Consider the following 19,715-nt stretch of genomic DNA (forward strand, 5'->3'; position numbering starts at 1 on the left):
CTATGGGAAAAATTTAAAGCCAAATAGATGTGAAGACAGGGAAATGGAAAGCGACACATTCCTCGTTTCCTGAGACTTGTCTGAAGTATATGTGTGAGTCTTTTTGTTAGGACATGCCTAGAGGTTACATTAAAAATGGTTTTCGACAAAGACAATAATTGGCAGCAGGACAGGAGCTGAGGTGTCATTTCTCAGAGTGAACCTTAAATCTAAGACTTACATAAACAACATCATATATTTTCTGTGCTAAACAGGGACCCATCCTTATGTGACCAAATTTTTCATAGGTTCAACATGCTAATTAAGAAAAATGACCAGGTCCTATCACTGTGAAAGCAATGAGCATTTTCTCCCCACACTGCTGTAGGAGGACCCTAGTGCTTTCTTTCTGTCTCAGGTTCCCTGAAGTTACTGTTGCAAAAATTCCTTGGTTTAGCTGAAATCTAAAGAAAGTTCCAAATTAATTTTTAGATGAAATCAAAAGTCAAAGGCAAGTGAAGGAGAAATACTCCCTTTGTTGCTGTTGAGCTACCTGGTCACAATACAGCTGAGTTTCTTCCTTTTAGCTTTTGGAATGGTATTATTTCTTCATATATATATATATATATATAAAGGCCAACTGAGAAGAGCCTCCCATAATTTTCTTTTCCAAAATCTGAAAATGTACTTTAACTTGAAGGTACACTTCAAATTAGGTATTTTCTTCCAATTAAAAGTCCTAATAAGCAGAGGAGACCAGGTAATAAATTCTAAAAACAAACCCCCCAACCAGAACAAAGAGGCCCTTAAAAAAACAGTCCCCTCTCCATCTTCAGATGTCTTTTGATGGGTCTTCTTACATATTTCAGATGTCATATCTGACTGATTATGACAATAGTCATGTCTGAGCTAATCTAGGAATTTTAAATATCTATAGAGATCCCTATGTCACTTGATGGCTTAAGTTTGTAGGTCAGCTCTTCAGGGACCTTGATTTCCTCCTAAAATAGTTTGCCTGGAATTGGAGCACCACATGGCTATAGTCCTGTGGTCTGAACAGCCAGGTCTCCCAAAGGGATAATTAATGGAGGAGTTGACCACACTGTTCCATTAGCTTCAGAACCTCAGGATTGCAAAGAACTTAAAGGTCATCTAACTTAACCACTATCTGATTTTAAATTATACTTGAACACAAAACAAAAGCAAAACTAGAATTATTTATTAAACTGCTAAATAAACTATCTTTCTATAACCCTTATATTTTCAAACACCAACTGATTAATCACTATTGTAACTGCAAGCTGTTTCTAAGCTGAAGTCAGGTACTTTGAAGTTTTTTTTGGCGGGGGACTGACGAGGATAGGTAGAAATGAAAAATTGTAATGCAATTTTGAAACATGCAATTCTAATGTTATATACACATATAAATAGAAAGTGCTTATGCATGCACAGAAAATGGCTAAAAAAAAAACCCCTACATTAAGATACTGTCAGTTGTTATCTATAGCACTGGGAATATCTGTAAAAGTGTACATGGTCATTTTTAAAAAACTGGGAAATGCAGAAAAGCCTGGAAAGAAAAATTAAAATCATCTGTAATCTCAATACTTGCTCCCAAATCATTTTTAACATTCAGGTTCATCATTATTTTTTCTATTCATAAGTATGAATGTATTATAACATGTAAATCATATGGCATACACTACTTAGAACCTATTTTCCATTAAGATTAAATATTTTCTATGCCATAAAGTATTCTTCTAAAGCCTGATTTTTATTTGCTATAAAGAATGCCTTTGTATGAATGTATAATTTATTTTGACAATTCCCTATTTTTGGATATTTGAATTGAATCCCTTTTATTTTACTATTACAATGAGGCTACAGTGAATATTTTTGAACATAAATCTATCACTCTGCCTATTTCCTTTGGAAAATCACCTGAAGGGAATTACTGTGTTGACAGTAAGACAGTGAGGAGGCTTCTAAAAAATCCTGATAAACTGCCTGGCAGAGAACACCAGGCATACTGTTGTACTGTGCCCCATAACACAATTGTTAATATTTTTTCTTTATATCTTTCTCTATTTTCTTAATTTTCAACAATAAATATATACTCCTTTCATTATTCTCACAGCACCATTTTCTTCCAACATATAGGCTGGCTCCGTATTTGACATTTGGCCCTTTCAATGTTTTCTTAGTTCCTCATCCCGTTTCACGGACTTCCTAGATGGCCAGACCCTAGATCAGTGTCTCCTTCTTAGATTCATCAATATTTCATTTGTTTATTTTGCTTTGACAACAAGAATATGCTATGGATAGAGCAGGACTTCCCAGCCTTCCCAGCCTCCTGCCCTGCCAGAAGAACTGTGGTAAGAGGCTTTGGATTCCTCTAAAAAAGGAGACCACAGACTGCAACAGAGCTTCCGACACCCAAACGAACACACAAACCCTCTTGTGAAGACAGAACATGTCTTTTCTTTATCTCCTCCTCACTGTATTTCTCCGGTCTAACTGAGATTTTTGTCCACATTTTTAAATTGCTGAGAAAGTACATTTCAATTGTCCTCATCACAAGATACGGTAAGAATCGAGGTGATGGATATGTTAACTAATTTAATTATTCCACGTTGTAGTCATAAATCATAACAGCACTTTATATCCCATAAATTCGTACAATTATAAGTTTTCAATTTACAATTCAACACATGTATAAATACACATGTACATATATTTGTGCATATATAAAGAGAGAAAGGAACTCACTAGAAGCCAGATTTCTTTCTTCCTGATTGTTCTATTTCTTTTTCAAATTCCATTTTCATCTGTCACACGATAAATATTACAGCAACAATAAAGAAAACACCCTACATGTGCTTTCCTTTCCCTCATTCCCAGGTTTTGCCTTGTGTGTGCTTTCACTCACACTGCAGGTGGGTACAATGTCGTGGGCTACTTCTTCCATTTTATGTGACACTAGACATGTTTTCTTCAAGGTAACCACATGGCTTTCATAATCGTTTTTCCTTGTAAAGTCATTAATGCCCACTGTGAAATACTCAAGCAGCAAGAGGAGCACAGTGAAGAGTAGATACCTTGTTTTCTCATTTCTTATGGTAATGAGGACACCTTCATAGTCATCATTAAGTTTTTTAAAGATTAGGAATGGATAAGCTTTAACATGACTTTTCAGTACCTATTGAGATAATTATACATTTCCCAGGTTTATTGTGACATCATTGAAATATAAAATTGATAAATTTAAGGTATACAGTGCTTATATATGATGTACTCCACATATCTAGTGAAATGATTATTACAATTAAGTTGGTAAACCCATCTATTGCCTTTCACAGTTACCATTTTGTGTGTGTGTGTGTGTGTGGTGAGAACATTTAATATATACACTCAGCAAAATTCAAATATACAATACAGTATTGATAACCACAGCACCATGTCATATATCAAATCCCCAGAACACATTTGCCTATGACTGAAAGTTTGTACTATCTGACCAACATCTCAATATTTCCCTTTTGACTCATTAACATGATGAACTATAGTAATGGATTTCTTAAAGAATCATACTTTTTTAGTTAATAATTCAAACGCTTATAGTGTGCTCACTGGGTTTTAGTTCTAGGTAGAGTATATGTAGTATAAAGAAAAGACGTGTTCTATATTCACAAACTTAATCTGGCAAGGAAGGTAAGCTCAAAGATGATGCATTAAACACATATATAGAATGTAAATACAAGTTGCTGTGTTAAACAGAAAAAGAAGCAGTTTCATTAAGATCACTTGGTCATGAAGTATGGTTTGCTCTGGATTCCACTTGCTAATATATTTCACTTGGGATTTTTCCATCAATAGTTGGCAGTGAAATTAGTTCAGAGTGTTCTATATTTGTATTATCTTCTTCAGATTTGGGATCAGTATTTATCTGATTATAGTTTAAAAAGGGAAGGCTTTCTTCTAATGTCCTCAAATAGTTCCAGTAACATCAGAATAATCTGTTCCTTAAAGATTTGAACCTTTGGAACTGTCTAGACCTGGTTCTTTTTTAGAATGTGACTTCTTAACAACCCCTGTATTTCTTTCATAGTTATTTTCCTTAAAAAAAACAGTTTATTTGTTTTGTATGTTAAAATGAGTAATTTAAGTTTTATTAAGTATATATGTGTGTACATCTCTCTTTCCATTCATCTCTCATTTCTATTTTTGAGTATCTGTGATTTTTTTTCTTGATGGAGGATCTATTTTTAGTTGTCTTTTAAGAACTTGTTCTGGGGTGTATTTTTCAATTCATTGCTTTTCTGTTTTCTATTTCATCCATTTTGGTCTTTATCAGTTGTTCCCTTCTGCCTTCCTTAGCTTTATTTCAGTGTTTTTTTCTAACTTCTTGAGCTGAATGCTTTGATTTACATCAAAAGCAATTAATTTCCTCTGAATACAGCATTAGTCATTAACTACAGTTTAAATATTAAGTGTTTGCATAGTAATTTAAAAAGTATGTGCTACAATTAAATCTTGCCTTGCCCAGCTTCAGTTTAAGAGTATTTTTTTAATATTTATTTTTTAGTTGTAGTTGTACACAATACCTTTATTTTATTTATTTTCTTACGTGGTGCTGAGGATCGAACCCAGGACCTCGCACATGCTAGGCAAGGGCTCTACCGCTGAGCCACAACCCCAACCCTAAGAGTACTTTTAACATTTCCAGGTGGGAAGGTTTTACTGGTTTTTATTTTTGTTATTATTTTCTGTTTTTATTTTACTGTGACATGAGAATGTGGTCTGTATTCTTTCAACTTCCTGGAATTGATCAAGGATTATTTTGTGTGTGGCCAATTACATAATCAACTTTTGTAAATGATACACAGGCAGTGGAAAGAAGGCATATTCTCTGTTTCCAGGATTTGGAGTTCAATATTAGAGATTCTAATATGACTTTAAGTCCATGAGCTAAGTCTCTTTTCCCCTTATATTTCTATTTATACATTTTTGCATCTTTCTGCAGATTTTCCTTAGGATATTATGTATGATGTTCTTCTGAACTGATTGATTACCCCCATTTGTCACATTTAATGTTTTCCATCTTGATTTTATACACACACACACATATTTTAGTTGTAGATAGACACAATACCTTTATTTTATTTATTAATTTTTATGTGGAGTTGAGGATTGAACCCAGTGCCTCATACGTGGGAGGCAAGTGCTCTGCACTGAGCCACAATCCCAGCCCTTGATTTTAACTTAGTAATATCCTAATCCCTTTCTTCTGTTTTCAACCTGAGTTACCTTGCTTTAGATAAAATTGATGTACACAGCCAAAATATTTAACAACCAATAAGACCAATGGGAAAAGGTGGGGGTTTGAGGCCCCCTGCATTAAAGTTTAGTGGCTAGTCATGGCAGGGGTAGGGTTGGAGGAAGAGAGATCAGTGAAGGAAGCACCCTAGAGGCCTGATTGGTAGTTATTTCGATAACTCTCAAAGAGCTGTACCCAGGCAAATGGCTGAATCCAATTTCAGAATCTTTTTCAATATCCATTTGAGAGTTTCTCTAAAGTTCAATTTGAGAATCTTTCTTTTTTAACTATGTAAACTTATGCCATTTACATTTATGCTCATGATTGATAATTTTCTAATTTTATGTCCTATTTAAAATTTACTTTATTTTCAATATTTTCCTATACAATATACATTTTATTTTTGTTATTTGCTTTTGTTTTCCCTACCTGGTAATTTGGAAAGAAAGAAATATAAAGTTCCCTTGATTAATACCATACTTGAATTCATTTCTAAAAGTAACTATCTTAAACACAAATCCTCCAATACAAAGTAAAAAAACTAGTTGATGAGATAGAAAAATGAAAACCCCAGTACCTAATTTACATGGGGCTACAGCTTGTCCAATGGTATAAGTATAATCTACAGTCATAGAAAACAATACATAACATATGGATCATCTTATTGGTAAAGAAGAGGTTAATGAAGGGTTATAAATAAAATTTTGAAAAGGGGGGCTGGGGTTGAGGCAGCGGTAGATCACTCGCCTAGCATGTGTGCACCCTGGGTTCAATCCTCAGCACTACATAAAAATAAATAAAGGTATTGTGTCCAAATACAACTAAAAAATAAATGTTTAAAAAAATTGAAAAGGGAATTTCCCAAATGTTTAGCAATATCTCCTTGTGTTGGTATATATGAGTGTGTGGGGTGGGGGAAGAGGGAGAAAGGAGGGACAATATATGAAAATATAGTGGGTTATCTAAGTATCAGATTTCAAATCCTGTAAGAAGTCTCTGGTAAAAGAAGTAAAAGGGTTGGCAAACAATGAATAAAAGAAATATGGTATTTAACAAAATCATACTGCTTATGTTTATGCTTCATTTTAGCCACATTTTAAAGTTTTTAAAAATATGTAAACAGGACAGATCTTGTTAACTTAAAGTTTAAATTAAGTTTATTAGTTTATTTTAAAAATCTTTTTCAATTATTTGCTTCAAAACAATTTGCAAATTTTTATAGAGTACATAAAATTACCAAGGAGTAAAAGTCCATAAGTGTATTTTGTCAAGAATTAAACATGTCCCAACTGAGTATAATGGGCATGCAAAGTATAATCTGAATAGTTTAGACTCAACTTCTTCCTATAGGTCAGAGTTGAAAAATAGAAACAGTCAGAAAGAAACAGAATGCTCAAATATTCCCTTCAAGCTTCATTTATGACTTAACATGGACTAATTAGAATAAGAACACAATATATTCCCTTACCTAAAAGTGCCACCAGAGTAAGCAGAATCACCATATGCGTCATTCCTTTTCTTTTAAGGAAATATAGGAGAATGCAGAAAATTAATATTTCTAAAATCTAGAAATGAAAAAAAAAACAAGAGCAAGTTATTCTATGCAAAATCTTCACAATGCCACACTTCTTTCCTTTAAAAAAAAATTTAAAATTTTCTTTCTCTTTTTGATTTCCCAACAGTTTCCATGAGCGCTGAGGGTGACTGAAGTTCCCAGGGACAATTATAAATCTAGAACAATATAAGGAGCTCAGCCATCCAGATCCAGAGCTTTCACACGGTCAATCCACCAGAGACACCCAAACCTAGCTCTCTAGGCCTCACCTTACTGAGACTACTAGACGTGTCCACAGGTGTGTTTAGTAGGTACACCACATGGACATGGGCAACACTTAAATCTTGATTTCCCTACTTTCCAACTTGTTCCTCCTGGGGCCTTTGCCCATATGGTCAATGACCTCACCATATGTTCTGCTGTACAACCCAAAAACTCCTTCCTCTGCCGTCCTTCACCCTCTGCCATGTTCTCCCTGGACTATTGTAATAATATCCTAACTTGTCTCTGATCTTACTCTTGCTTCTCAACAAGCCAGCCATTCGGCAGCTAGAAGAATCATTTAAACATGTGATTGGGATAATGAAATATTTAATTTGCAGAGGAGAATATGTATGATATACACTTTGGATATATGTAGCAATATGTCAAGAAATCACGTGCTTCTGCCCAGGAACCACTGTACTGCACTTTGCATTTACCCTTTGCTTTCTTTCTTGTTTACCACATTTTTACATATTCCCAAAGACCATGTTTATTTTCACATGTGCTTGGATTTTATCCATGTGGGATTATTTCCCTTGCTTGCTTTTTCACTCTGCATTATGCTAATGAAATTCATCCAGGATGATCCAGGAAGTAAAAATAAAAATTGATCCAGTCATTCCTTTGCTTAAACTTCTTTTTTTTTTTCTATCCCATGTAGATTAAGATCCAAATTCTTTACTGGATCACAAAGACCCAAACAACTTTTTGGACCCAAGTTTGTACCACTTGCTTTGGGATGGTCCGCAAAGGCCGGTCAGAAGGGCCCTTGTTTTCTTTTTCCCCTATTTTTCTTTGTCCGTTTTGCTCATCCCTCCCTCCTTTCCTTCATTCCTTGTTCTCCGCAGTCCTCAGATTTCTCCTGCCGTTGGGCCTTTGTACTATTGTCTGCCAAAAACACTCTTTTCCTTGATCTTTGCATGATGGCTTCTTCTTAGCTCTCAGCTAGAATGTCACCTCCTCTGAGCGGTCTTTCCTGACTACTCTGATCTAAAAGAGCCAGTCAGTCATCCTGCCACACCCACAGTTTTAGGTTGCTGTGGCCAATATGTCATTGCCTGGTGCTTTTCTTGTTCATATACTCTATGTTTCTTGTCTGTCTCTCCCACTAGACTGCCAGCTCAATGAAAAGGACCTTTTCTGTTCTGTTTGCCACTCTATGTCTAGTGCCTAGTACACAGTCTCGTAATAAATGTTTATGAAATTAATAAATAAATTATACCTTATATCTATTATAAACAACTTGCCAAATAAAGAGAGCACTGTCTGATAAACAGTGTTCCATAAGTAGTAACTGAAATTCTAAAATTTTCCTACCCTTAAGAAAACTCCAGTGTAATTCTGAAATTCTGTTTTATATTCGTTTTAATACTAAAAACATTTTTTTGTAGCCCTTAGGATAACCAGAAGCCAGGCTATTATTATTTTTTTGATAAGGGATGGGATCTCTGGACTGAAATCAAGTGTGAAGTCTTAAATTTCTGAAAACAGACAAGTACATCATTGAATTTTTACTTAAAAATCGCTGGAGAGGATTGCATTTTACTGGCAGAGCCCTCTCTAAATCTAAACAAATCTAAATCTAATAAATCTAATTGTTTGAATTCAAAGTTTTGCTTGGTGATTTGTGTTTTCCTTTAATCCTCTGTGGGCATGGGAAGCCACAGGACCATATCTTACTCATTCTAAAAAGCTTCTCATCTAATATGGAAGATTAGATCATCCTTTGGACTTTTCTCCCCCTGATAAAGTAAGCCAATTATTTTCACTATTTTTCTTTTTTTGTAGGACTCATTTGCCAGGCCTTTAATTCAATTGAGTGGTGCTACAAAAGCTATTAGAGTGCCATCTCTTTGCCTTCCCTACAGCGGCCATCAAAACACTGGGTGTCCCAATCGCTGTGTACCTCACCACCAGTTAACAGGCTCCTCTTGGCTTGGTGTCCCCAAGCACAGGCTTCCATTTCCCACGGATGCAATCACAGATTGTTCCCAGCAGTGCTGTATTCGTTGCTGGAGGCCAGAAAGCTCTTCTTGCACTAAATAAAGCATGGAGCATGGGAGCTACATCTAGTTGCACTCCAGCTATTAATTTTTGGGGGTGGGTGGGTAATGAGGGTAATGGTTCCAAGCTCTAAAGATCATGTATGACCTTTTTTTTTTTTTTTTTTTTTTTGCAAATTTCATCTCTATGACTTCAGAAACATAAAACATGAGTTCTCATTATTCACAGAATGACTATAGTTGACTTGGGTTCCACCTTGTGCCAAGGGATCACAGGTCTCAGGAATAAAATATTCAAGAAGTATGAATTAATGTTTATTCTTTTTATATAACTTTTTTCCTCTAAAATATCAATATTAATGAAGCTGGAATGTCACAGGTTGCTGTGCCCCAAGAAGAGGCTGCACTGCTGACTGCTATCTCTGAGGTTAGAAATAACAACAGATCCTACTGTGTGCCCACTGCATGCTGCACACTTTTCTCTATTTGTACTAATTCATGGCATCCTGACAACCTCTTTAGGAGGTAGAAACTATAGTTATCCCCACTTTACAGGTGAGGAAATTGAGGGTCAGGGGTTAAGTGGATGCTGCCCCAGTAGGCAGCATAACGGCTCCTCAAAGAAGTCCATGTCCTAATCTCCAAAACCTGTGGCCACATGATATTATTATTATTATTATTATTTTGGCTACATGATATTACATGGAAAGGGGCTTGGCAGATGTGGTTAAGGTTATGGAACTCGAGGTGGGGAGATGATCCTGGATGATTTAAGGATACAACATGATTACACAAGTCTGTAAAAGAAGAGAAGCTTCCCAGCTGCAGCAGACAGCTGCCACATAGGAAAGATGGGAGCCAAGGAACACTGGTGACTCTAAGCTGGGAAAGGCAAGGAGTCAGATTCTCCCTTGGAGGCTCTGGCAGGGAGCATAGCTAGCCTAGCAAGATCTGAGTAAGACTTCTGACCTAGAAAACTACAGTCATAAATTTGTGTTATTTTAAGCCACTAAGTTTGTGACAATTTGTTATAGAATAATAGAAAACAAATTCAGGTTCTGTTACCTGAAATCTTTCCAAAGGAATGATTTTTTTCCCCCTTGGGTACTAGGGATTGAACTCAGGGACCCTTGACCACTGAGCCACATCCCCAGCCCTATTTTGTATTTTATTTAGAGATAGGGTCTCACTGAGTTGCTTAGCTCCTCATTTTTGCTGGGCTGACTTTGAACTTGTGATCCTCCTGCCTCAGCCTCCTGAGCTGCTGGGATGACAGGTGTGTGCTAACATGCCCGGCAAGGAATGGAATCTTTGGGAGGAATTTTCTACATTGATTTTGGGTTTTCTGGATTGGTTCTCTAGTCTATTTAGACTTAGAGGCACCAGTCACCCTGTTTTTAGTGGCTTAAAGGGCTCTGGCTATTCAGGAGTGAAGTGGAAAAGGCAGACACAATTTCCTTGTTGGATGCTCCACTTCCAGTATAAAAATCCAAGCACGAGTTTACCTCCTTTTCTCTTACCAAGATTTTTCTTGGAAGCATAGCCCTTTGATGCAGCACCTTTGTCCAAGAAGAATGGGCCTTGCAAGTTCTCTCCTAGGCCAAGTTTGGACAAAGACTTGGTCCTTGGTAATCAGTTTTATTAATTCTGCATAGAGAGGTGTTTAGAGAAGTGTGTTTGAATGTGTCCCCACCTCCCCCCAAGAGGAGGACAACTTGGTTTTGAATTCTGGCTCTCCAATTTCATATTTATGTGACCTTGGGCAAGTTACTGGATCTCTCTAAGCCTCAGCTTACCCCTCTGTGAGACGTAGAGGATAATAGTGCCCCAAGTATAGGATCATTAGGCAGATAAAACATAAGACTGTAGTCGGAGCTATGCACAGTGCTCAGCTGCTCCATGAGCATGGTCTACTGAGCTGCAGAAATGTCTAATGGTGCAGACACACGAGTACTATTTGCATCCAGAAAATAAAGCAAAGAAACATCAGGCAAGAGACAACCGCATGTCTTATAAAAACATGCAGCTTTTGCCCTTCAGGTTTTAAACACCTGACAGTGGGTTGTGAAGGAGCTTTGCCAGAAAGGTTGACTTAACAATCAGCTCTGAGGAATAGGATTACCCCAAATGACAGGTTTGGCTTTTGCTTCAGCTGATTTAATTTTTTGTCTGGAGGAGCTAAAATGAGCACCATGCAGATTATTTTGTGAAGGATTTTATGTTCATGACAGAGGTTTCTATTTGAATAGTCTGTTGGAAAATCTGGGTGGGCAAAATGGCCATGATGAAGCCTGCCAAAGAACATGAAGTAATTGGGGCTTGGGGCTACATTTCCTCACGTGGACTCTGCAGAACATGTGAACACGAATTACTCAAAAAGGTCCTTCAGAAAAGGGCTCCTTGGTCAAATAAACTTAGGGTGCACAGGACTAACAAAATTAAACCTATCTCTTTCCTCAAGGACTTCTGGCTTTTAATCTGCTGACAGAGATGATGGATTCCACAGAGGGACCTGTAACGCCATATCTCTCTAAGCCAGTCTGGCCTTGAATCCACACTCATTTTTTATTTTTGGCAAGTATCAATGAGGGGAGCTACCCATCTGAGGCAGACAGGTGGGGAGAGGTTATGTTAGTGGGTGAAAAAAGGGCACTTCATTCTTCTGCTGCTAGCTGACACCAGGCTGCTCAAATCCTCTTGCAAAAGAATGCTTGATTAGAGCTCCTGGGCCCTGTGGCTGCGAGGTTTCCACTTAGTGGAAACCTGGAAGGTAAAACAGACACCCATCTGTCAGGCAACACGTAAGGTAAGGGATGGTATGACCCTGCCTGTAATACCATTTACAATCCCTGTTTTGAGGAGTGCAAAGCTTATTAAAATATCAAATATTTTTATTCATTTTGTAAGTTAGTTGATCAGTCCTGAAAAGCAATTCTGGTGCTGTATTTACATGCAGTGTAATTACATAAACAGATGAATGATTTGTCAAAGAGTAGTCTCAATTGCGTAATTATGATCTTTGCAGTCATACTTTGCAGAAAGAGTACAGAATCTGTCATAACTGATGATTAAATGTTAATTACTTAGATGTTTAACAGATTTAAATCTTAAGATCTCTGTATATAGCTAATCACCCCCAGAGTCTTCAGAGAAAAAAACCATATAATGGATTAAATTCTACATTACTATTACATGAATCTATTACCCTTAAAGTTTAATCCAAAATCCAGAGCTATTCCATATTAAAACTTATTTTATGCTATTTTATAAATACCTAGATTTAGCTACCTTTCTTTTTCCTGTGTGGCATTTTCTTTCAAATATACTGTCTTATAATTATACAATTTTACTGAAGGGTGGATCTATCCTGGTACTGTAAAATTTCTGCTATAGGAATTCCTCTCTGTAACCAAGGTGTCTAGTCAGTTGAATGGATGAGTGAATAAATAAATGAATGAATTTAAGAGTTGACTCTGGAAAATGACAAAGTTTAATTAATTTCAGAGTATTTTTGTGGAAATATAAGGTTTAATAAAAAGTGGCTTTGTTCTTTTCAAATATTTTCTCTGGTGTTAACACAAGATACATCATCATGAAGCAATGCAGTTTATTTCAGAAATAAGACTTGATCTTTATTCTTTAATCTCCAAAGGATTCAGCTCAGGCTATTAATTTTCTGATCACAGGTTATGTCACTCTTTTCTTACTGGATAAAGATTGTTTTGCCTGTAGGCAGAAAATAGTAATGTGTTGGTAGGACTTCAAGTCTGGACTGTCATGAAACATTCAACAAAGTTTAAAGAACAGAAGTAAATCACAGGGATTAAAACTTCTAGTGTGTATAGCTGATCGATGAAATCTGATAAAGAACTGAGTTTGGTGGACAGGCAGGAAAATGAATGGGTGGGGGAAGGCACGATGTACGAATGACCTCGGGAAGGCTAATCTGAGTTGGGAAGCCCAATCCTAAAGGTTGGGGTTGGGGACAGGGGCTGCGGGAGGAGGTAAGAGGTGACAGAGCTAGGGAAAAAATAAAGTCATGAGAATGAAAATCAGAGCCATAACATATCAAGAACAGGTGTTTCAATAGGCAGAGCATTATGACTGACAGCTGACTAATTTATTGACCAATAATGATTCTTCCCTGAGGGTGTGCATGGTCTACTGGAATAGAACAGAAAGGAAAATAGGTGATTAAAACATAATGTGTCATACAGAGAGCCCAGAAAATGGAGAAACTATGCTTTTTAACAGAAGATGCCCCATCTGAGCTGTGCCCATGAGGGCAAGTTTGGAGGGAGTTGCAAGGGCATGGAGACAGGGTTCCAAGGAGCTAGGACTCTGCTGGCAGAGGGAACCACAGACACAGTGGCACTGCATTATGAGGCTGAAGTGCACTAACTGAGCAGATCTCTCTTGTAGGAGAATATTTCCAGTCACAGTGTTGAGGATGAGCAACAAGGGGACAGACAAGGGATGTCTGAGCAAGGGATGATGAAAGCCTGAACTGATGCAAAGGCAATGGGAATATAAAAGAAGGGTCAAGTTCAAGAAACTTTAAAACATCCAATAGGATGAGAGGTAGAGTGGGGAGTAAAGATGTGGGAGAAGTTATGTGTAGCTCAGACTTCCAGTATTGGAAGCAGACACACAAAATATTGGAGTGAGAGAGTTTTGTGGGGAAAGGCATCAGTTCAATTTCAGATAACTTACATTTGAGAAACCAAATATCCAAACAGGGATGAGTAATAAGTGGACAGAAGAGAACATAAGGCTGGAGCTTAGGAGAGGCCTGGGAAGGACAGGTATGTCTGGATTTGGAAGGAGGGGTGCCACAGTCCGGCTGCAGCAAAATAACTGGGGGGTGACAAGCAACTTGTGTACATTGATACAGCAGGAGTGGGAGCCGTTTATTGTAGGACAGGAGGGGTATATATACATTCCACACAGCTTATCTTAATTAACATAAACTAGATACAGCAGTCAACCAATAAGGAATGTCCACACTTAATGGCTCGCTGGCGTTACTTCACAAACCACTCCCTCTGGCAAAATGCCAGGCGCCATCCTGACTTGTTTACAGACCCTAACAGAGGGGATTCTAGAAGATGATGGGCAGACAGCAGATGCTGCACAAAGTTCAAGAAGTGTCAGGAGCAAAAAAAGCAATTCCATTTGGCAAGATATGGGAGTGATCTACTAGATTGTAAGGAGAGGAGCGAATGGGATCTAAGAGAGTGGACAGGGTTGGCAAGAGTAGACAGACTATCTGAAAGCATCTTTTGGTGGTGAAGGGAAGAAGGCAAATAGGAAATATTGTAAAGGGTGTGTAGTGTATGAAGAATTTTTTTTTGAAAACAGAGAAAGTTAAGTATCCTTATAGAGTAAGAGAAAGTAAAAGTGAAAGGGGTAAAGAGGTCTTTCCTATAGATAGGTCTTTATAGGAAAAACCTAAGAATATTTGTCCCAGGGGTCCAAATTATATGTCAGAGATACTAAGATACATAGAATTCATAGACTAGGAATTGCTGCTGTATTACCCTGAATTACACTTAGATCAAAACTAGTAAACATATTCCTGCAAATGCCAAGGTCACACTTTTAAATACTAGGCATATAAACTAGGATCACACTTTTTACTCGTTTTAAAAGCAGAGGAGTATACCACCCAGCTTTTTGAGGTCATTAGACCATACCTTGCCTTTATGCTTTGATTCTATTTATTGAATTCACAATTATTTTACCAATCCAAATCATGGTTAAATGCTCAGCAAGACTGTCTCAGTTTTCTTCTTACTACCTTCCTGTTCTAGAGTATTTTTATTCTCCAATCTTAGTCTGTAACAAGCTACATATTAACCATTTCAATCATGTTCTCTCTTTACAATCACCTGATAACAATCACTGTATCAAATAAAGCACCCCAATTAATAGCTTCAAATACCTGTATCAGCTGTTTTCATGTTTTCTTTACATGTCTCTCGGGATCATACCTGCTCATCTCAAACAACCTGTTGCAGTGATAAATGAGGACTTCTTGGAAGATGCTTCTACTGCTGATTTAATATTTCAAATACTTTGGTAATGCTCAAAAAGATTTTAATTTCAATATGTTTCTAATGCTGAGAAGAAAAAGTCGTACCAGCTCTCCAACATCTGCAGACATCAGTGGTCTAGATAGTATCACTTTAGGAATAGTGGAATTTTAGAATTCTTACCACATAGACCAGGAACTGCCAGCCAACAAAGTAATACTGTATTGTTCTTGCTGAGACAGCCTGAGTTATATTTGGAGCAAAATTCACCAATAAATATGTTCCTGCAAATGCGAATGTCATACCTTTAAATAAAACAGAAAAGACAAAGCCAACTGAAAAGGGACACTTAAAACTTTTTTGTTGACTCAGACATTACCTAGAGACAGAGCATTACTTGTAAAAGTGCTGGCAGCCCCTCTCTATTAAAAATATGATTCATCAAGCCATCCTGTAACATCACATGTTCACCAAACAGCATGACCTTTACAGGGGCATCAAATCCAGGGATTGGATGGGCCAGAAAATAACTTCTGGTTCTTCTCTGTTGTTTCAGATGAGTCTTGGCCTCTCTGGAGCTTTTCTCAAAGGTAGAGAAGGTCAGAACATGTGCACATGCGCATGGGAAAACACATCTCACCTCCATCCACCTACTCTAGATCTCAGAGCCCAGAGGACAGGCAAGTCCACCACATGATGACCTGCCCTGCACTTGAGCATCTCTGGAGCCCCAGAGACACTCGCCCTAGTGATTTCACATTGTGAGACTCCGGTAAAATGAGTGCCTTAATCACTGTCATCTATTGGAGTTGGTTCAGCAGGAATAACAACAGGGCTGCTGACGTTGCTGCTGAATTTTAATTATTCTAATTTAGGACTGAAGGTTGCAAGGTTAGCTTAGTAAAAATTCATCGCATCATCAACCCAATGACAGGAGTGTGTTCCTCAGCATCACTTAACACGATAGAGGAGAGAGAGTGGCATGGGAGGGGTGGCTGCTGGAGGAGGCGGAGGACTTGTCCTTTCCAATAACACTGAAAACAGCTTTCTTTTCTTTTCTTTCCCTCCCTCCCTCCCTCCCTTCCTTCCTTCCTTCCTTTCTTCTTTTAAAATAAATAGCCACCTAAGAAAAACTGATAAAAGCAGTATATTTTTTTTCAGTACACCTACAAACAATTCAGCTTGTTTTATCACTGAGATTTGACACTGTGGAAATAATTTACAGGCAGCATTGATTCTAACCCGAGACAATTTGGTTTGTGTATAAAATCTAATATTTTGAAGGCACTAATTTCTCATTTCTCTTAACCACATGATTTAGGTTTTGAACTCCAGTTTCTGAGAACAGTGTTTGATTTTTTTTCATGCAAGTTAGACAACACTTATTTGTAGAAGCTAAAAATAGAAGCTACAAATAAGTTTTCTCTAATTTTTTATGTAATACTTTGTGAAGACAGAGATTAGATACATAATTTTTAAAGCTATTTCTAATGAGAACTTTTGGAATAAAGAAATATACATTATTAAATATTGTAATAAAAGCAAACTAATAAAAGCCATACACAAGAACCTGGAGAAAAGTTATTGGTCAGTTATGTTCTTTCTTTGAAAGAAAAAAAAAGATTATATAAGATAATTATTCCAAATTAAGCTCGAAGAAGAAAGAGATTTTTTTAAAAAAACAATTTTCTAAACTTGGTAAAGTAGAATCAATCAATTTAATTAAAAAATACACTTTAATCAGTCTCAGAGACTTCCAACTGTTTCTTTTGGGAAATCTATATTTCTTATTTATATTAAGCTCCTCTACCAGATTTGTCTCCTCTAACAGAATCTAGCATCAATAAACTTTCCTGTTTTAATTTCATTCTGAGTTGGTAACACAGGTATATGGTACAAAATTCCAGATACAATGAAGGTGATCAGTGAAAAGTTAAATCTCTCCTATACCCTGAGGCCACCAGTTTCCCTCCCCAACATTAACCACCACCACTGGGTCCTTAGGTTTTCTTTTCAGAGATGTTTTATGCATATGTGAGTGAGTGCGCATGAGTTTTGTCGTTTTATACAAATGATAGCATATTATAGAAATTGTTTTGCATCTTGCTTTTTTGTTTTTTCCCCACTTAACAGAAAACCTTGGAGGAGATGCAGGGCAGTCTCATTCTTTGAGGTTTACATAGTATTCCATTATATGATATGATGGTAGTAGTATTTAACTTAGTTTTCCTCAATATTATCTTTGATTTACATCTGTGTCTGTGCACATCTCTATCAATATGTCTTCATTGCATTCTGAAACTAAAAACAAAAAGGCTGATGATTTTGCAATTATACTTTCAAAGTCACTTTTTACATAACATTATTTCACTTGAGCCTCACATCACTGTGAGTCTAGTAACTCTACTAAACCCATTCTTTTTCTTGATAATTTTAATTTCAGCTACTCCTGACAGTTGCAAAAGCAGTTCTAGATAGCTGTTAACAGTTGTATGCTTGTTTATTTTGTGCCATTTGCATTTTTAATGCAATTTACTATCTCATGTGCATATTTTTCAGAGGTACTTAAAAGTGTTGAAGATAGTCATGTGTACTTCCTTAAATAAATTTCCTTAAAGTTTATCTATCTCTATATTTTACTAAAAGTGGCATGGAATGTCAGTTCCTGCTATTTTTATTTCAGTGAAACCATAAATACTCTTTTGGAGGACACAGATTTCTAACTTAGAAAACTTGCTAGTTTATCTTCTTTGGCCCTGTTACCCAAAAGAGTGATATGGATATGTAATATCCCAAAGAAGCAGGCAGTAGAGATATGCTTCTGGCCCACAGGAGTGGTTACAATTATGGTCAAGACTTAGATTCCTGCAAGTCTCATCAAAGCTGAAACTGTCTCTGAAAAATTCAAATTTCATTGCGACTTGCTAGCCAGAAGAGCTCCAGCAAGTTATTGATACAGCTGTAACTGGATGAGTCTCCCTGATCTCTAGGTATGAATTAAGTCATCATATCTTCTAGATCCCAAGAGGCCAGTTCTGGGCAGCTGAATATGCTTGAAACTCCCCTGGAGGCCTGATGCGACACAGGACCTAGGATCAATTCCCTCGGGATGTTGACTGTTTGCCATGAGTTAAAGGCCATCTAAGTTCAACTTAAAATCAATCTAAAATAGTATACCTAATGATATATCTCAGGATGATCAGGTACTGTCACTGGAACTGTTTATAAGGAGTCAGTGGAAGGTATGGACAGGAAGGAATCATCGAGCATCTTCTGACTGCTTAGTGAAAACTTTGCCCCATTGGTCTTAAAAGGAACTGCAATGAAGGAAATGATCTAATTAACAGAACACAGAGAAGCAAATATTGCAGCACTATGTTTCCTCCCCCAGCTAACCTTGGGAACTGGTGTATGAAGCACCAAGATCTGGATATTGGAGATGGCCCAAAACAGAGCAGCTGGGCACTGTGGGTAAACTTCAGGTGGGAGTCCACGTCTGGAGCTGAACACTACTCACCACTCAAGGAAGTGACTCATCTTTCTCCCTCACATCCCAACCTGCAGCAATTATGTTTTCTGATCAAATATGATGCAAGTTACTTAAAAGTTGACAGTGGAGATTTCACATTTAGCTTGACAGAATATACAAGCAATGAAACCTTCTTGTTTAAACTTGGCCTATGTGCAAAACAGGTATACAAGTAAAACAGGTATACAAGCAGATTCCTACTATTTACAGTAGGTGTATACTAGGTATCCTGGGAGAGAATGTACTAAGGCAAGGTAATCCTTTTTATTAAGGTGATATTCTTAGAACTATTGATTTCATCGGCAAGTATGGCCAACATGATTGTTTTATTATGATCAGCATAATATTAAAGCATGATAATAGAAACTATATAGCTAATACTAATAAGCACAATTCTATATTCTAATTTAATCCTTACCACAAATCTGTGAAAAACTATGATAGTAGTCCCCCCTTGTCCACAGTTGATACATGCTAAGGCCCCCAGTTGGTGCCTGAAATCTCACATAGGACTGAATCCTATGTATGCTGCTTTTTTCCCTATGTCTACCTACTTATAATAAAGTTTAATTTATGAATTAGGCAAAGTAAGAGATGAACAACAATAACTAATAATACAATCTAATAATTACAATATGCTTTAATAAAATTTATTTAAAACTTATGAATTGTTTATTTCTGCAATTTTCCATTTAATATTTTTTTTATATTTTTTATTGATTATTTAAAACATTACATAGCTCATGATATATCATCTTTCATACATTTGACTCAAATTGGGTTTTGAACTCCCATTTTCACCCCAAATACAGATTGCAGAATCACATCTGTTACATATTCACATTTTTACATAATGCCATATTAGTGACTGTTGTATTCTGCTACCTTTCCTATCCCCTACTATCCCCCCTACCCTCCCCTCCCCTCCCATCTTCCCTCTCTACCTCCTCTGCTGTTGTTCAATTCTCTCCCTTTTTTCCCTCCCCCTTGCCCCTCATAACCTCTTATAATTTTATGTATCATTGAAGGTCTC

General features: G+C 36.9%; 1 protein-coding gene across 1 annotated transcript in view; it reads right to left on the reverse strand.

The window, feature by feature from the left end:
* NIPAL2 (NIPA like domain containing 2) overlaps nt 1-19,715 on the reverse strand; it is a 79,688-nt gene that overhangs the window by 13,154 nt on the left and 46,819 nt on the right. The window contains exons 5-6 of the mRNA XM_081266717.1: nt 15,337-15,458; nt 6,765-6,861 (exon numbers count right to left, since the gene is read on the reverse strand). Coding sequence (XP_081122843.1) covers nt 6,765-6,861; nt 15,337-15,458 — 219 coding nt within the window. The remainder of the gene's footprint in view (nt 1-6,764; nt 6,862-15,336; nt 15,459-19,715) is intronic.

This window comes from Spermophilus citellus (assembly GCF_964194105.1).
Source record: "Spermophilus citellus genome assembly, chromosome: 14".
Lineage (NCBI taxonomy): Eukaryota > Metazoa > Chordata > Mammalia > Rodentia > Sciuridae > Spermophilus > Spermophilus citellus.